At 45.1% G+C, this 15,183-nt stretch overlaps 1 protein-coding gene across 2 annotated transcripts in view; it reads left to right on the top strand.

The window, feature by feature from the left end:
- Positions 1–15,183, top strand: part of LOC137423834 (uncharacterized) — a 141,793-nt gene that overhangs the window by 85,806 nt on the left and 40,804 nt on the right. For both annotated transcript variants that reach the window (XM_068111377.2, XM_068111376.2), the window contains 2 exons: positions 3,960–4,121; positions 6,149–6,294. In XM_068111377.2, the coding sequence (XP_067967478.2) occupies positions 3,960–4,121; positions 6,149–6,294 (308 nt within the window). The remainder of the gene's footprint in view (positions 1–3,959; positions 4,122–6,148; positions 6,295–15,183) is intronic.

Here is a 15,183-nt window from a genome sequence, read left to right as displayed (position 1 = left end):
CAGGCGGTCACAAAAGTCCATTGAAAACGCTGGCTGCCGAAGCAGAGGGTAACGACGCGTGGGCCAAAAGTGCGTATGGCCGAGCCATTAGCAGGGACCAAAGAGGGGCCGCAAACGGCGTCCCGCCTGTCCTGCTCGGAGGCGGGTATGACGCTCAGTTGGGCGCCGGTGTCACACAGGAAACACCGCCCAGACGCTTTGTCCCGAATAAACAGCTAGTTGCCCGAGTGGCCGGCGCTCATGGCTGGGAATGAACGCCGGCCTGGCCGTTTCCCGACCTGCCGAAAGTGCACGGGGGCCGGCACGTCCGAGCCTTGTGTCCGAACCTGGCGTGGTAATAACGCCACGCCCGGTCAGGTGGAGGCCCCGGCCGTCGTGTCAGAAGCGGGCGGTGCGGCGTGGCGGCCGCCAGTTGCACCGGCAGTTCGGCCTCCAACCGCGCAGGGCGCTCGGGTGTCGTGGGCATCGCCTCGGACGGCGGCGGGCTCCAGGTAACCGCGCCGATGTGTTGGCCCGCCGAGGAGATCTTATCGGCTTCCCTGGCGTGGGCGCGGGAATCCGTGATCAACGTGCCAGCCAGGGCGAGGCGTACCGGGTGAGGCAGCTGGCGAAGGAACAGCTCGCGGAACAGAAAATCCGGAGAGTGCTCACCGAGCAACGAGAGCATATAGTCCATGCGCTCGGACGGGCGCGTGTCGCCGAGCTCGGGCAGAGCGAGCAGGCGCCGTGCGCGTGCTGCCGGTGAGAGGGCGAAAGCATCGAGGAGGAGCGTCTTCAGCGCGTCGTATTTGTCAGCAGCCGGCGGGTGCTCGAGGAGGCTCAAGGCACGGGCCGCGGTGGCGGATCCGAGCGCCGCCACAACATGGTGGAAGCGGGTGTCGTCCGCGGTGATGCCTCGCAGGGCGAACTGAGAGTCCGCCTGAGCGAACCAAACAGCCGCGTGAGCCTCCCAGAAGGTAGGCAGTTTAAGCGTCACTGCCGTATCCATGTCGGTAGGTCACCAATGAAGGAACTGCGCTCCAACGCGAGTCGAAAGAATTGACGCGACCAAAGACGGAATTCGTCCGAGTTGCTTTATTGAAACAAAACAGCTCAGGTATTCTGACAAGCCCGTTTATCGGGCAGCAATATATATACACATTTATGTCGGGAAGTTTGCCCTGCAAAAGCTATACCGGGCATGCCCGGGTGTCAAGGGCGAGCCTTGGAAAGGCGAGTCTGGACCTGCCCGGGCGTGTTTGGCTGCGGCCTGGCAAGTCGAGGCTGGGCGTGCCCGGGCGCTCTGGACGAGCCCTGGAAAGGCGATATCGGGCATGCCCGGACGCTCTGGGCGAGCCCTGAAAAGGTGATAGCGGGCATGCCCGGACGCTCTGGGCGAGCCCTGGAAAGGCGAGAGCGGGCATGCCCGGGAAAGACGAGACCGGGCGTGCCCGGGAGAGGCGCGTCTGGCCGTGTTCTGGCCGGTGCAAGGCGATTGTGTGCATCCAGCGGTAACCGCTACAGTGGTCTATATATACCATGTACATAATGTGGTCTATATACCATGTACATAATGTGATCTATATACCATGTACATAATGTGGTCGATGTACATACTGTGGTCTATATACCATGTACATAATGTGGTCTATATGCCATGTACATAATGTGATCTATATACCATGTACATAATGTGGTCTATACACCATGTACATAATGTGGTCTATATACCATGTACATAATGTGGTCTATATACCAATATACCATGTACATAATGTGGTCTATATACCATGTACATAATGTGGTCTATATACCATGTACATAATGTGCGCTATATACCATGTACATAATGTGCTCTACCATGTACATAATGTGGTCTATATACCATGTACATAATGTGGTCAATATACCATGTACATAATGTGGTCTATATACCATGTACATAATGTGGTCTATATACCATGTACATAATGTGCTCTATATACCATGTACATAATGTGGTCTATATACCATGTACATAATGTGGTCCATATACCATGTACATAATGTGGTCTATATACCATGTACATAATGTGGTCTATATACCATGTACATAATGTGGTCTATATACCATGTACATAATGTGCTCTATATACCATGTACATAATGTGCTCTATATACCATGTACATAATGTGGTCTATATACCATGTACATAATGTGGTCTATATACCATGTACATAATGTGGTCTATATGCCATGTACATAATGTGGTCTATATACCATGTACATAATGTGGTCTATATACCATGTACATAATGTGGTCTATATACCATGTACATAATGTGGTCTATATGCCATGTACATAATGTGGTCTATATACCATGTACATAATGTGCTCTATATACCATGTACATAATGTGGTCGATGTACCATGTGGTCGATGTACATAATGGATTCCGAGTAAGAGTCGTTTCCCATTTGCACTCTCTGCAATGATGATAATGATAAATTAAACAAAGTTTTCGAATTTTTCATGTAGCAACGGCAGCTACCTGTTCAGGTATGAGATGGGTCAGGTTGTTGTTGACCTCCACAACTTGCGTTGTTCATGGTTACCTGGCAGAGCATTGCACCGGATGCTTCACGTACACAACTAGGGCATTATCGATTCCTTTCTGATGAATCGAAATGCAATTGCCTCGTGCAAAACAAGATGTAAACATGCATTTCCAGGTGTAAAATTACCTGTCCTTCAACATACACACCCATCACTCAAATGAGTCTCAAACCAACGGTTTCCAAAATCGTAAATGACGCAAGAGTAATTTGGTGGATACTGCAGCACATCAAACCAGGAATACTGGACAAGGAAACAGCATTTGGCTCTTCTTATGTTTTCTCCATGATATCCCATCTAAGAACAAACCCAGAAGGTGCGATACCACGTGTGACTGCAAGGTTTATTGGGTGAAAGATTATTGCGTATTTTCAAACCAGGATTTGCACACATTTTCTAGCTGTTGCTTTGTTCAATATTATAGAAGTATGATTGTTTTTGCAGGTGAGAAGGATCTTTTAATTCTGCTCGAGATCATTTTTTGCATTCCAGTGAACGGACTTCCTGCTAGAACAGTGACCGAAATGGACAGCCGTTGATTGGACGTTGAACATCATGGGAAGCGAGGAAAAGCTCAATTTTCAGGGGGTTTTGCTCAGACGAAGGGTTAACGCCCGAAATGTCAGCTTCTTATTGTTTCCCATGGCAGTTTGGGTACTACAATCAACATCCCCTTGATTTCGTCCATTGTTGTACCAGTCTGACGACGCATATCCACACTCTCCTTCACCAGCCAAATGCCATGCTCGTTTTTTTTTAACGCTTTTACATCACACAAGTCAAATATTAAACGCCTTCAGAAAGTATTCACCCCCCTTGACTTTTTTCACATTTTGTTGTTACAGCCTGAATCTAAAATGGCTTAAATTGAGATTTTTTTTGTCACTGATCTACACATAGTTCCCCATAATGTCAAAGTGGAATTTTCTTTTTGGAAATTATTTAAAAATAATTAAAAATGAAAAGCTAAAATGTCTCGAGTCAATAAGTATTGAACCTCTTTGCTATGACACTCCAAATTGAACTCAGGTGCATCCAATTTTCCTTTGATCATCCTTGAGATGTCTCTACAAATTGATTGGACTCCATCTGTGGCCAATTCAATTGATTGGACACAATGTAGAAAGTTAGTTACCATTGCCCTCGCTAGCATGCGGTACACATGCTATTCCCGAAAAGATGGAGAGGTTACCAAATACATAACCTTCTTAGTTTGAAATCATTTATTCGTTCCACACCAGGAGGTCGGTCTGCCTTTTGTAACACCTCGAATCGTGCCACAGACACTTTGTACCAGATTTTGTAGATATCAGTGAAATGATCATTGTTTGCATTGTCTGTGTGGTGAGCTGTCTATCCCTTCTTGTCTTGCTGGGCTGCCAGGTGGAGCAAGAAAAAAAGCTGGAAGGAGACCTGTCATTCTCAGCATGGAAAAATAATAAGAAAGCTTACCTGCGGGAACAGGTGCACCGAAGGAAAGAAAAAGAAAGAGAGGAGTGCGAAACACAAAGAAAAAAGTCAGCGAACAAGGAAGCTGCAAGAGAAGTAAGGTGCAAGTTTGGCACACAATTATTCCCTAAAGATGTCGAGTCTCATGGATCTTCCTTTTTAGTTTTTGCAAATCTTCCTCATCATGTGGATCGATGTCTTAACTAGATGGTATTCATAGAATACTTACCCTGTGCAGTCAACTTGTGAGCCAACTCTTCTGTTTTTGAACGTTTCTTTTTTTTTGATCCAATATGGCTGCCAGACCACGTGAGCGATGACATCATAAATTTATATTCTCTAAATAATTGTTGCATAGATCATGCTCAATAAATTTCAAACTGATCAGACTACATGCTGTCCCTGTCGAATTATGACGTCATAATTATGGCACCAATGACGTCATCGTTAACAACACCTATTCCCCATATGGAGTTATTTACAATGAGCCACGTTTCAATTTTTTCCATAGAGTGGTTTTGGAGATATGGAGTTGCAACGTTTTTTTGTTTTTCCAAGATGGCGCCTGTAAAACATGACCTATGACATCATGATTATCATTAAAATATTCTTAAGGAGGAGACGCTCCTATGGCGAAAATTTCGTGTCCATCAGACCAACAGTTGCTGAAATTTTAAAAATAATGATCAGATGGATAAGTGTTGTATTTGTCGAATTATGACGTCATAACGAAGGTACCGATGACATCGTCATTAACGTATCTTATTCCCCGTGGGGAGTCGGTGACAATGAGCCAGGTCTCAGTTTTTTTCATGGAGTGGTTTCAGAGATATAGAGGTGCGAAGATTTTCCAAGATGGCGCCTGTACCACGTGACCTATGACGTCATAATAATCATTTAAATATTCCACAGGAGGAGGCCCTCCTATGGTGAAAACTTCGTGTCAATCGGACCAAGAATTGCAGAGAATAAAATTCATACTGATCGAATCAAGCGTTGTACTTGTCGAATTATGACGTCATATTTAAAGTACCGCTGACATCATCATTAACATATCTTATTTCCCAAGCGGAGTACTTGACAATGAGCCATGTTTCAATTTTTTCCATGGAGCGGTTTCGGAGATATAGAGGTGCAACCTTTTTCGATTTTTCCAAGATAGCGCCTGTAGCACGTGCCATATGACGTCATAATTATCATTTTTAAAAATCCACAGGAGGAGCCGCTCATATTCTGAAAATTTCGTGCCAATCGGACTAACAGTTGCAGAGGAATTTTTTTTTTCATACTGATCAGATCAAGCGTTGTACTTGTCGAATTATGACGTCATAAATAAGACACCGATGACATCATCATCAACATATCTTATTCCCCATGGGGTTACTTGACAATGAGCCATGTTTCCATTTTTTCCATTGAGCGGTTTGGGAGATATAGAGGTGTAACGTTTTTCCAAGGTGGCGCCCGTACCACGTGACTTATGACGTCATAATATTCACTAAAATATTCCACAGGAGGAGGCCCTCGTATGGTGAAAATTTCATGTCAATCGGACCATCGGTTGCCGAGAAAATGAATTTTTTAAATGCAGACAGGTAATCCATTTTTTACAATGCAGGAAGGAAAACCTTTATGTTCCCAACAGGCATTTGAGGCATGGAACATACGTACTTGAATGCTTAACCCCGCATTTCGCTTCGCGCGCGCCGGGTAATTAGGGTCAAATGGTCACAAGTAGTAAGACCTTGAGACACTGGCATTGTATCTGGCGATGGGTGCCCAGTTGCGAATAGTGGGCAACCCTTACCTTACCCACCCATAGTGGGCAACCCTTACACCACCCTTACCCCAGGCAACGTTTTATTGAAAGGTTTCCATGTGAAGGTCGTTTTTTAGCAGAGGGGGGCTCCCGTAAAACGGGAATTTGCCATTTGTCCAAATCCGGAAGAGTGGCATGGAAGCTGCAAATTTGACGGAGAAGGCTAACTTGTGTGATCCTAGACAAATCTCGATAATCGCTGGGCACACGGTCACCCTTGGTTACTTCACCAAACAATACTCTGCCGATGAAGATGTAATCCATTTTTACAATGCAGGAAGGAAAACCTTTATGTTCCCAACAGGCATTTGAGGCATGGAAGGGAGAGAAAGACAGACAGCTCAAAGAGCTGCAGAGAACGTCAAGGGTGCAGGAACTACAGAGAAAAGACAAAGAAGACCGAGGAAAGGATGTTCGATTCGAGGAAAAAACAATGGCTTATGAAAAATGGTGAGTGATTTACACATTCGTTATCAACCATTTCTAATCTTTTTGATTGATCCTGATGGCAGCGACTGTGACTCGATGGGAAAAGCTTCAGCTTGGCTTGTTGGCCCTTTCCATCTGAGCGTTTATCTTACGAGTGAGATACCCGTGCTACACACGGGTGGGAGGCCAGAAGCAAACAGACAATGCAGATACGGCGAATGCTAAAGCATGAAACCAATAAATTCCACATTCCTGTAGCACCTCCATTCGCACGTCAGACATGGACAGCAAGTTCGTGAAGGACTTCCATGAAAAACGTACCCATTCGCAAACAAACGGGTACGTTCACTTACAGAAACATCAATATTGGGACCGTGGCGAATCTACATATGGCGATCCGCGAAGTTCACGTTTAGAAAGTAGAAACCATCACAGCATGTCGTCATTCACTTGAACTCGATATCTCTTTTTTCATTCCAAACAACATAACTCAAATCACAAATTAATCACAAAATAAACATTTAACAACATTGTTAATGTTTCCTTCATTGTAAAAACTACCAAGTCAACAGTTAAAAGGATTTTGAGCCGATAGGTGTTACAGCCTTGGCAAGATCGATGGAGACAGCGATCTGTTAGCTTATACACCGCCCAAATAGCTATGTGGAATTCTCTCATGTAGAGATTAAACCCACGCCATTTGAACTTTGGCCGGGGTCATTATTTACTTTTAATGATGTTTATATATGAATCAAAAAGAATATAATTGGTTTTGGGTCGTCCTTTCCGCATATCTCATGGGATTGTGAGTTGGAGAGATGATCGTGATGGCGGGGAGGGGGTTGGCATTCTCTCAAGCAGGGATTCAACCCATGTCCTGATAAAAGGTCTTTGTCTGAGGTCACCGAGTCCGATCGTTGCAGCCGTGCAGCGCAGCCGTGCAGCGATCGGTGCAGCCGTTTGTGCGGCACCTGGGAAAATAACGTTATGCGGGAGTCCAAACATGAAAATGCTGGAGGCCAAAGCTGAAATTGGAAAAACAATATAGCCTATTTTACTCTAGGGGATCCCAGGATTACCCACCCAAAATATCGTTGTGATCAGTTCAGCCGTTTTTGCGGTACCTTCGAACGGACGGACGGACAGACAGACAGACGGACGGACATTTGGTTAATCATAGTAAGATGATTCTGGAATCCCAGGATTCCCAGGATCAGATCCCACATCCAACATAAAATCACCCAATTATATCCTTATTCTCCTCAATATCCCTTCAATCAATCAGTCAAATGTATCGCACTCTTGACAGAGGATCGTTCCTGCCAAAGTAGTTTCTGAGCGGTGGTTTTGCCGTTGCCTTTCCACCAATCAGTGGGGGAAGGAATCTGCAATTTGTTCAGGGTGCCGGCGATAACTCGACGACTCTTTGTGAAAGACATCCGTGGAATCTTTAACTTGCACTAAAGCCCCCGGTGCTGGCAGAGGGGTCCTTTGGTGCGGATGGCAGAAGATGATTTTGGATGGCAGAGGATGATTTTGGATGGCAGAGGATGATTTTGGATGGCAGAGGATGATTTTGGATGGCAGAGGATGATTTTGGATGGCAGAGGATGATTTTGGATGGTGGAGGATGATTTTGGATAGCGGGGGGGGGGGGGGGGGGAGTGATTTTGGATAGTGGGGGATGATTTTGGATGGCGGAGGATGATATTGGATGGCGAAGGATGATTTTGGATAGCGGAGGATGATTTTGGATGGCGCAGGATGATTTTGGATGGCGGAGGATGATTTTGGATGGTGGAGGATGATTCTGGATGGCGGAGGATGATTCTGGAAAGCGGGGGATGATTTTGGATGGCGGAGGATGATTTGGGATGGCAGAGGATGATTTGGGATAGCGGAGGATGATTTCGGATGGCAGAGGATGATTTGGGATAGCGGAAGATGATTTTGGATGGCAGCGGATGACTTTGGATGGCGGAGGATGATTTTGGATGGCGGAGGATGATTTTGGATGGCAGAGGATGATTTGGGATGGCAGAGGATGATTTTGGATGGTGGATGATGATTTTGGATGGCAGAGGATGATTTTGTATGGCGGAGGATGATTTTGGATGGTGGAGGATGATTTTGGATGGTGGAAGATGATTTTGGATGGCGAAGGATGATTTTGGATGGCGAACGATGATTTTGGATGGCGGAGGATGATTTTGGCTGGTGGAGGATGATTTTGGATAGCGGGGGGGGGGGGGGGTGATTTTGGATCGTGGGGAATGATTTTGGATGGTGGAGGATGATTTTGGATAGCGGGGGATGATTTTGGATAGCGGAGGATGATTTTGGATGGCGAAGGATGATTTTGGATGGCGGACGATGATTTTGGATGGTGGAGGATGATTTTGGATGGCGAAGGATGATTTTGGATGGCAGAGGATGATTTTGGATGGCGGAGGATGCTTTTGGATGGCGGAGGATGATATTGGATGGTGGAAGATGATTTTTGATGGCGGAGGATGATTTTGGATGGCAAAGGAAGATTTTGGATGGTGGAGGATGATTTTGGATGGCGAAGGATGATTTTGGATGGCGAAGGATGATTTTGGATGGCGGAGGATGATTTTGGATGGCGGAGGATGATTTCGGATAGCGGAGGATGATTTCGGATAGTGGAGGATGATTTCGGATAGAGGAGGATGATTTTGGATGGTGGATGATGATTTTGGATGGTGGAGGATGATTTTGGATGGTGGAGGATGATTTGGGATAGCGGAGGATGATTTTGGATGGTGGATGAAGATTTTGGATGATGGATGATGGCAGAGGATGGTTTTGGATAGAGGAGGATGATTTTGGATGGTGGATGATGATTCTGGAGGATGATTTTGGATGATTTTTGATGATTTTGATGATTTAGAGGAGGGTGATTTTGGATGGTGGATGATGATTTTAGATGGCGGAGGATGATTTTGGAAGGTGGAGGATGATTTGGGATAGCGGAGGATGATTTTGGATGGTGGATGAAGATTTTGGATGGCAGAGGATGGTTTTGGATGGCAGAGGATGATTTTGTATGGTGGAGGATGATTTTGGATGGTGGAGGATGATTTTGGATGGTGGAAGATGATTTTGGATGGCGAAGGATGATTTTGGATGGTGAAGGATGATTTTGGATGGCGGATGATGATTTTGGACGGCAGAGGATGATTTTGGATAGCGGAGGATGATTTTGGACCGAGGAGGATGATTTTTGGATGGTGGATGATTATTTTGGTTGGCAGAGGATGATTTTGAATGGCGGAGGATGATTTTGGATGGCAGAGGATGATTTGGGGGCAGCGGAGGATGATTTTGGATGGTGGATGATAATTTTGGATGGCGGATGATGATTTTGGATGGCAGAGGATGATTTTGGATGGCAGAAGATGATTTTGTATGGCAGAGGATGATTTTGGATGGTGGAGGATGATTTTGGATGGTGGAGGATTATTATGAAACACCAATATGACAACTTTAGTAGCTAGGTCGACATATGAACCCAGGCTACACAGCTCAGACGTGAATGCGCATACTTCTCGTCTATCCTGTGAGTCTCCTCCAGCCTTGGACATCGTAGGCCGACTAATAATTTGCAATTGGTCACTGGCTTTGGCACCAATACAAATTTTGATTGGATTTGACACCCTTGGCATGAAAGAGCTGCAGCTATCGAACAAACAGTTTCAAACGGAGCACGTCGCCTCTATTAAAGCATTTTTAATTACACCAGATCTGGCAATTCATGTGAATGGGTGCTCCCAGCTTTCCTGCTCGATGACAAAAGACGACATTTGCATTTTTTCTGTCTTCATCCAGAACCCGTTTAGAATCCAGTGCGGACAACTTGCTCGTTTGTCTAAAGAAGCTCTGTCCATGTGAATATTTTACATTTAAAAACTTTTGGATGTTGTGTGCACGAAATGGGACGGTGTATACAGTACAATTTAAACATTTTACCTTTAGATCTTGGTGTTTTATAACAAGATACAAATCTTGACTTGCCTCAAAAGTTATTAATATCATGTTACGTTTATTCCTTCTCAACAGGTGGAAGAGTCAAGACTAATCTATGACATCGATTAATAAAATGGTCATTGTAATTCAGCAAATTTGAGATGATTCGTCTTGGGAAAAACAAAAACATTCCGGTTAAGTTTGTGTCAAACAACTGAGATTGTTGATTTGAGGATGTTAAAACATAATTTTAATGCCAAATAGCAAGTTTAATTTTCTAGATATAGATCGTACGTTACCGAGTAAGAACGCGCGACTTTCAGCAACATTTAAGGTAGCAACATTTGGATGAAGAAGAAGTGATGTGCAATTTCTGATTCCCAAAATCATTGACATCTGACTTGCTATGACTCTGCTTTTACCGGCTGTGTATGAAAGGTTGTGTAGGACATTTACCGGCTGTGTAGGACTTGTACCTGCTGTGTAGGAAAGGTTGGGTAGGACATTTACCGGCTGTGTAGGACTTTTACCTGCTGTGTAGGTCTTTTACACAGTTGTGTAGGACGTTTACCAGCTGTGTAGGACATTTACCAGCTGTGTAGGACCGTTTACCCAGCTGTGTAGGACGTTTACCAGCTGTGTAGGACTTTTACCGGCTGTGTAGGACTTTTACCTGCTGTGTAGGTCTTTTACCAGCTGTGTAGGACGTTTGCCAGCTGTCTAGGACTTTTACCGGCTGCGTGGAACGTTTACCAGCTGTGTAGGACTTTTACCTGCTTTGTAGGTCTTTTACCAGCTGTGTAGGACTTTTACCAGCTGTGTAGGATATTTACCAGCTGTGTAGGGCTTTTACTGGCTGTGTAGGACTTTTACCAGCTTTGTAGGACTTTTACCAGCTGTGTAGGACTTTTGTTGGCTGTGTAGGTCTTTTACCTGCTGTGTAGGACATTTACTAGCTGTGTAGGACGTTTACCAGCTGTGTAGGACTTTTACTGGCTGTGTAGAACGTTTACCAGCTGTGTAGGACTTTTACCTGTTGTGTAGGTCTTTTACCAGCTGTGTAGGGTATTTACCAGCTGTGTAGGACTTTTACTGGCTGTGTAGGTCTTTTACCAGATGTGTAGGACATTTACCAGCTGTGTAGGACTTTTACCAGCTGTGTAGGACTTTTTACTGGGTGTGTTGGACATTTACCTGCTGTGTATGACTTTTACCAGCTGTGTAGGACATTTACCTGCTGTGTAGGACATTTACTTGCTGTGTAGGACATTTACCTGCTGTGTAGGACATTTGCCTGCTGTGTAGGACATTTGCCTGCTGTGTAGGACATTTACCTGCTGTGTAGGACATTTACCTGCTGTGTGGGACATTAACCTGCTGTGTAGGACATTTACCTGCTGTGTAGGACATTTACCTGCTGTGTCGGAAAGGCTGTGTCTCCTGTCCCTTCTCGCCGGACTCAAGGGTAAAGAGCAGCGTCAGTGCTGATTATATCTATAGACGTGTCGAACGGCGCCGAGTCTTGGCCTTCGCGCACTCTCTAACCAGGTCGAGCTTCTCTCAAATCAGGTTGTGCGTCCGGCATTTGCCGTCTGGAAGTGGCGTCCTGTTCGTGCACACAGGGATAGAAACTAATTAAATTGCCGGAGCCGACTGGGGCTGGCGACCTGCCAGTCTGCACGCTGCGCTCATTTTGTCGAAGCTTATATAAACATGTCCGATTCTTGTGTTTAGAAGATCAATGGTCGATTAATGGGAGGATGTTATGTGAAAAAAAACCCCACACTATTCTCTTGAGGATTTGGGAAGGAAAACGATTCGAAAATGTGTCTTTTCCTTTAAAATATAAATAATCCCAATCTTTTATGACGTATGTGTATATACAGGATGTTCCAAAAAGATCTGCACAATTTTAGTTGTTAATATGTTTATTACGACAAATAATACAACGATACCCTTTGTTTAATATGACACAGAAACTCATAAAGTTTTCTATATTTTCAGGTCTGGTGGTTTCATGTAAAATAAAATGGCGACTCCAAAGGAGAGAGCTCAGTGTGTGGTATGGTTCATTGAGACGATATCCGACAAGCAAGTTCCGTACAAGGTATAGAAGGAATCCGCCATCGCGAACTAGTACCAGAGATTGGTACAAGGGGTTTAAGGAGACTAGAAGTTATCAAAAAAGGAAAAGTACCGGTCGACCAAGCGCACAAGTGCAGAGGGCATTGAACGAGTGTGTGAATCATTTCAACAAAGTCCCAGAGATCTGGAACTACCCACCACCACTGTACACAGGATTTTTCATAAGAATGAAACGATATGTCTATATTCAGCAGGAATTCAAACCAAATGATGGACCCAAATGCAAGGCGTAGTGTTCACAGACGAAGCTTGCTTTCATGTATCAGAGAAGATCAACCAGTGCAACGTGAGGATCTGGGGCTCTGAACAACCCACGTGGTCATTGAGCACACATGTGACAGTCCAAATGTTAATGTGTTGTGTGGCCTTCTCTATGACCGCTGGTGGTACGATTTTCTTTTTGGAGCATACAACGACCTCAACAATTTACATGAACATGTTGCGAGGATTTGCCTACACTCAGATTGAAGATATATATATATATATATTTATTTATATATATATATATATATATATATATATATATATATATATATATATATATATATATATATATACTGAAACGCAAAAGAAACTTACCACCTTTGAAACCTTTAAATATCAACAATAACACTGCGTGTAGTAAATGTGTGAACTTATTTGTGGACAATAGTGTCCTCACTGCCAGACAAAACGGTCACGGATGGTCACTTGAACCTTCAATGGTCACTTCATAGCACAGCTGTTGAACAACCGTTTTGACTGTCAGTGATTAGCCAAGGGGTATGGGATGATTTTAATGAGCTGCACGTGATGTCTTGATATTGGCTTTAAAAAGGCCAGTGCAAAATGGGCATTTCAATCAACATGCCATGATTGTCAAGGGATCAATGGCAGCGTGCCCTGGGCATGCTGCAAGGCGGACTGAGCTACCGTGAGGTGGCACGTCGCCTTGGCTGTTCACACCAGACGATATCGGCCCTGGTGGACAGAGACACCCTCCACAACTCTGCAGATGACAGACCTCGATCAGGGAGGCCAAGAGTCACCACTGCAAGGCAGGACAGGCAGATGGTCCGAAGTCACCTGCGGGATCGATTCCGTCCAGCATCCCGCACTGCGGCAGAAACTCCGGGGCGTACAAACCCACGGATCTCCAATGATACTGCATGAAGACGACTGCATGACTATGGTCTGACTGCCAGAAGACCATACAGACGCCCCGTGATGACGGCTGCCCATCGCCGCAACCGACAGAGATGGTGCCAGCAGCATCAGCGGTGGACCTTGGCGCAGTGGAACGAGGTCGCTTTCAGCGATGAGTCAAGGTTCTGTGTGGACAGTCCTGATGGGCGTGAGCGTGTCTGGAGAAGAAATGGCGAGCGATATGCCGATTGTTGCGTGTGTCAAGCCAACAGGTGGGGTGGCCCAAGTGTGATGGTGTGGGCCGCCATATCAGGCCGGTACAGGACGCCACTGGTGGTTGTGGATGGGAATCTTAATGCCCAGCGGTATGTGGATAACATCCTGCGGCCTCATCTGCTGCCATTCCTGCTAGACCACCCAGAACTGAGAACCTTTCAGCATGACAACGCTCGTCCCCATGCTGCTCGCTTTACCACTGCATTTCTCCAAGGCGAGAACATCAACACCATGCAGTGGCCTGTGCTCTCCCCTAACCTGAATCCCATAGAGCACCTGTGGGATGAGCTTGGGAGACGCGTAGTTGGCAGGGCCAGGACACGGGCAGAGCTGCTTCAGACATTGAGGACTGAGTGGGACAGAATCCAGCAGCAATCCATCCAAAGACTGGTAGGCAGTATACGCCGACGATGCACTGCCTGTATCCAAAACAATGGTGGCCACACACGCTATTGAAAGGGGACTGACATTGCACCCTGTGCTGTTCTGTACTGTAGAACAAACTGATGAGATGGTGTGTCTTGGTCAAAAACTTGACATGTCATCAATAAAATGCCAATGTTTCAATTAGCAATTGTTGGTTTGTTTTATTTTGAACTGTTACAATTTTATTACATTTCAAACAAGTGGTAAGTTTCTTTTGCGTTTTCGGTCTTTTTGAAGTTGTTCAAAATGGTCAAAATGGTCAAATTTTTCGGTCAAAATGCACATTTTGCACTGGCCTTTTAAAAGCCAATATCAAGACATCACGTGCAGCTCATTAAAATCATCCCGTACCCCTTGGCTAATCACTGACAGTCAAAACGGCTGTTCAACAGCTGTGCTATGAAGTGACCATTGAAGGTTCAAGTGACCATCCGTGACCGTTTTGTCTGACAGTGAGGACACTATCTTCCACAAATAAGTTCACACATTTACTACACGCAGTGTTATTGTTGATATTTAAAGGTTTCAAAGGTGGTAAGTTTCTTTTGCGTTTCAGTATATATATGTACTAGCCGAAACCCGTGGAACATCCACGGAAGGGAGGATATGGTGTATGGATAGAGTGTACCATTGTGGATGGCATAGGGGAGCGCTCATGGGATCTTCTTCTTCCGTTAAGCTCCAATTTTTTCTCTTTAAGTTAAGTCCAATCAGTCCTCTCTGCTCGAAGTGCTCAGGCCATGCCTGCCCGCTCTCATACTTTTATTTCCGTTCGGTGTAGAAAGAGATTGACATATCGTTCGTCTGTTTTCAGCTCGTTATCTTTAAGCTTCCTTACGTCTCGCCACCTGCGACACCTCTCTGAGTTACGAGGATTTATGCAACGCACCCCGAGTATCGCAACGTCACTCCATTTAACTTTATTAAAATGACGATAAAGACGTGAAA

Source organism: Myxine glutinosa, chromosome 3 (assembly GCF_964187855.1).
Source record: "Myxine glutinosa chromosome 3, kmMyxGlut1.1, whole genome shotgun sequence".
NCBI classification, from domain to species: domain Eukaryota; kingdom Metazoa; phylum Chordata; class Myxini; order Myxiniformes; family Myxinidae; genus Myxine; species Myxine glutinosa.
Note: the sequence above shows the minus strand (reverse complement) of the source record. Positions and strands in the feature narration are given on the sequence as shown.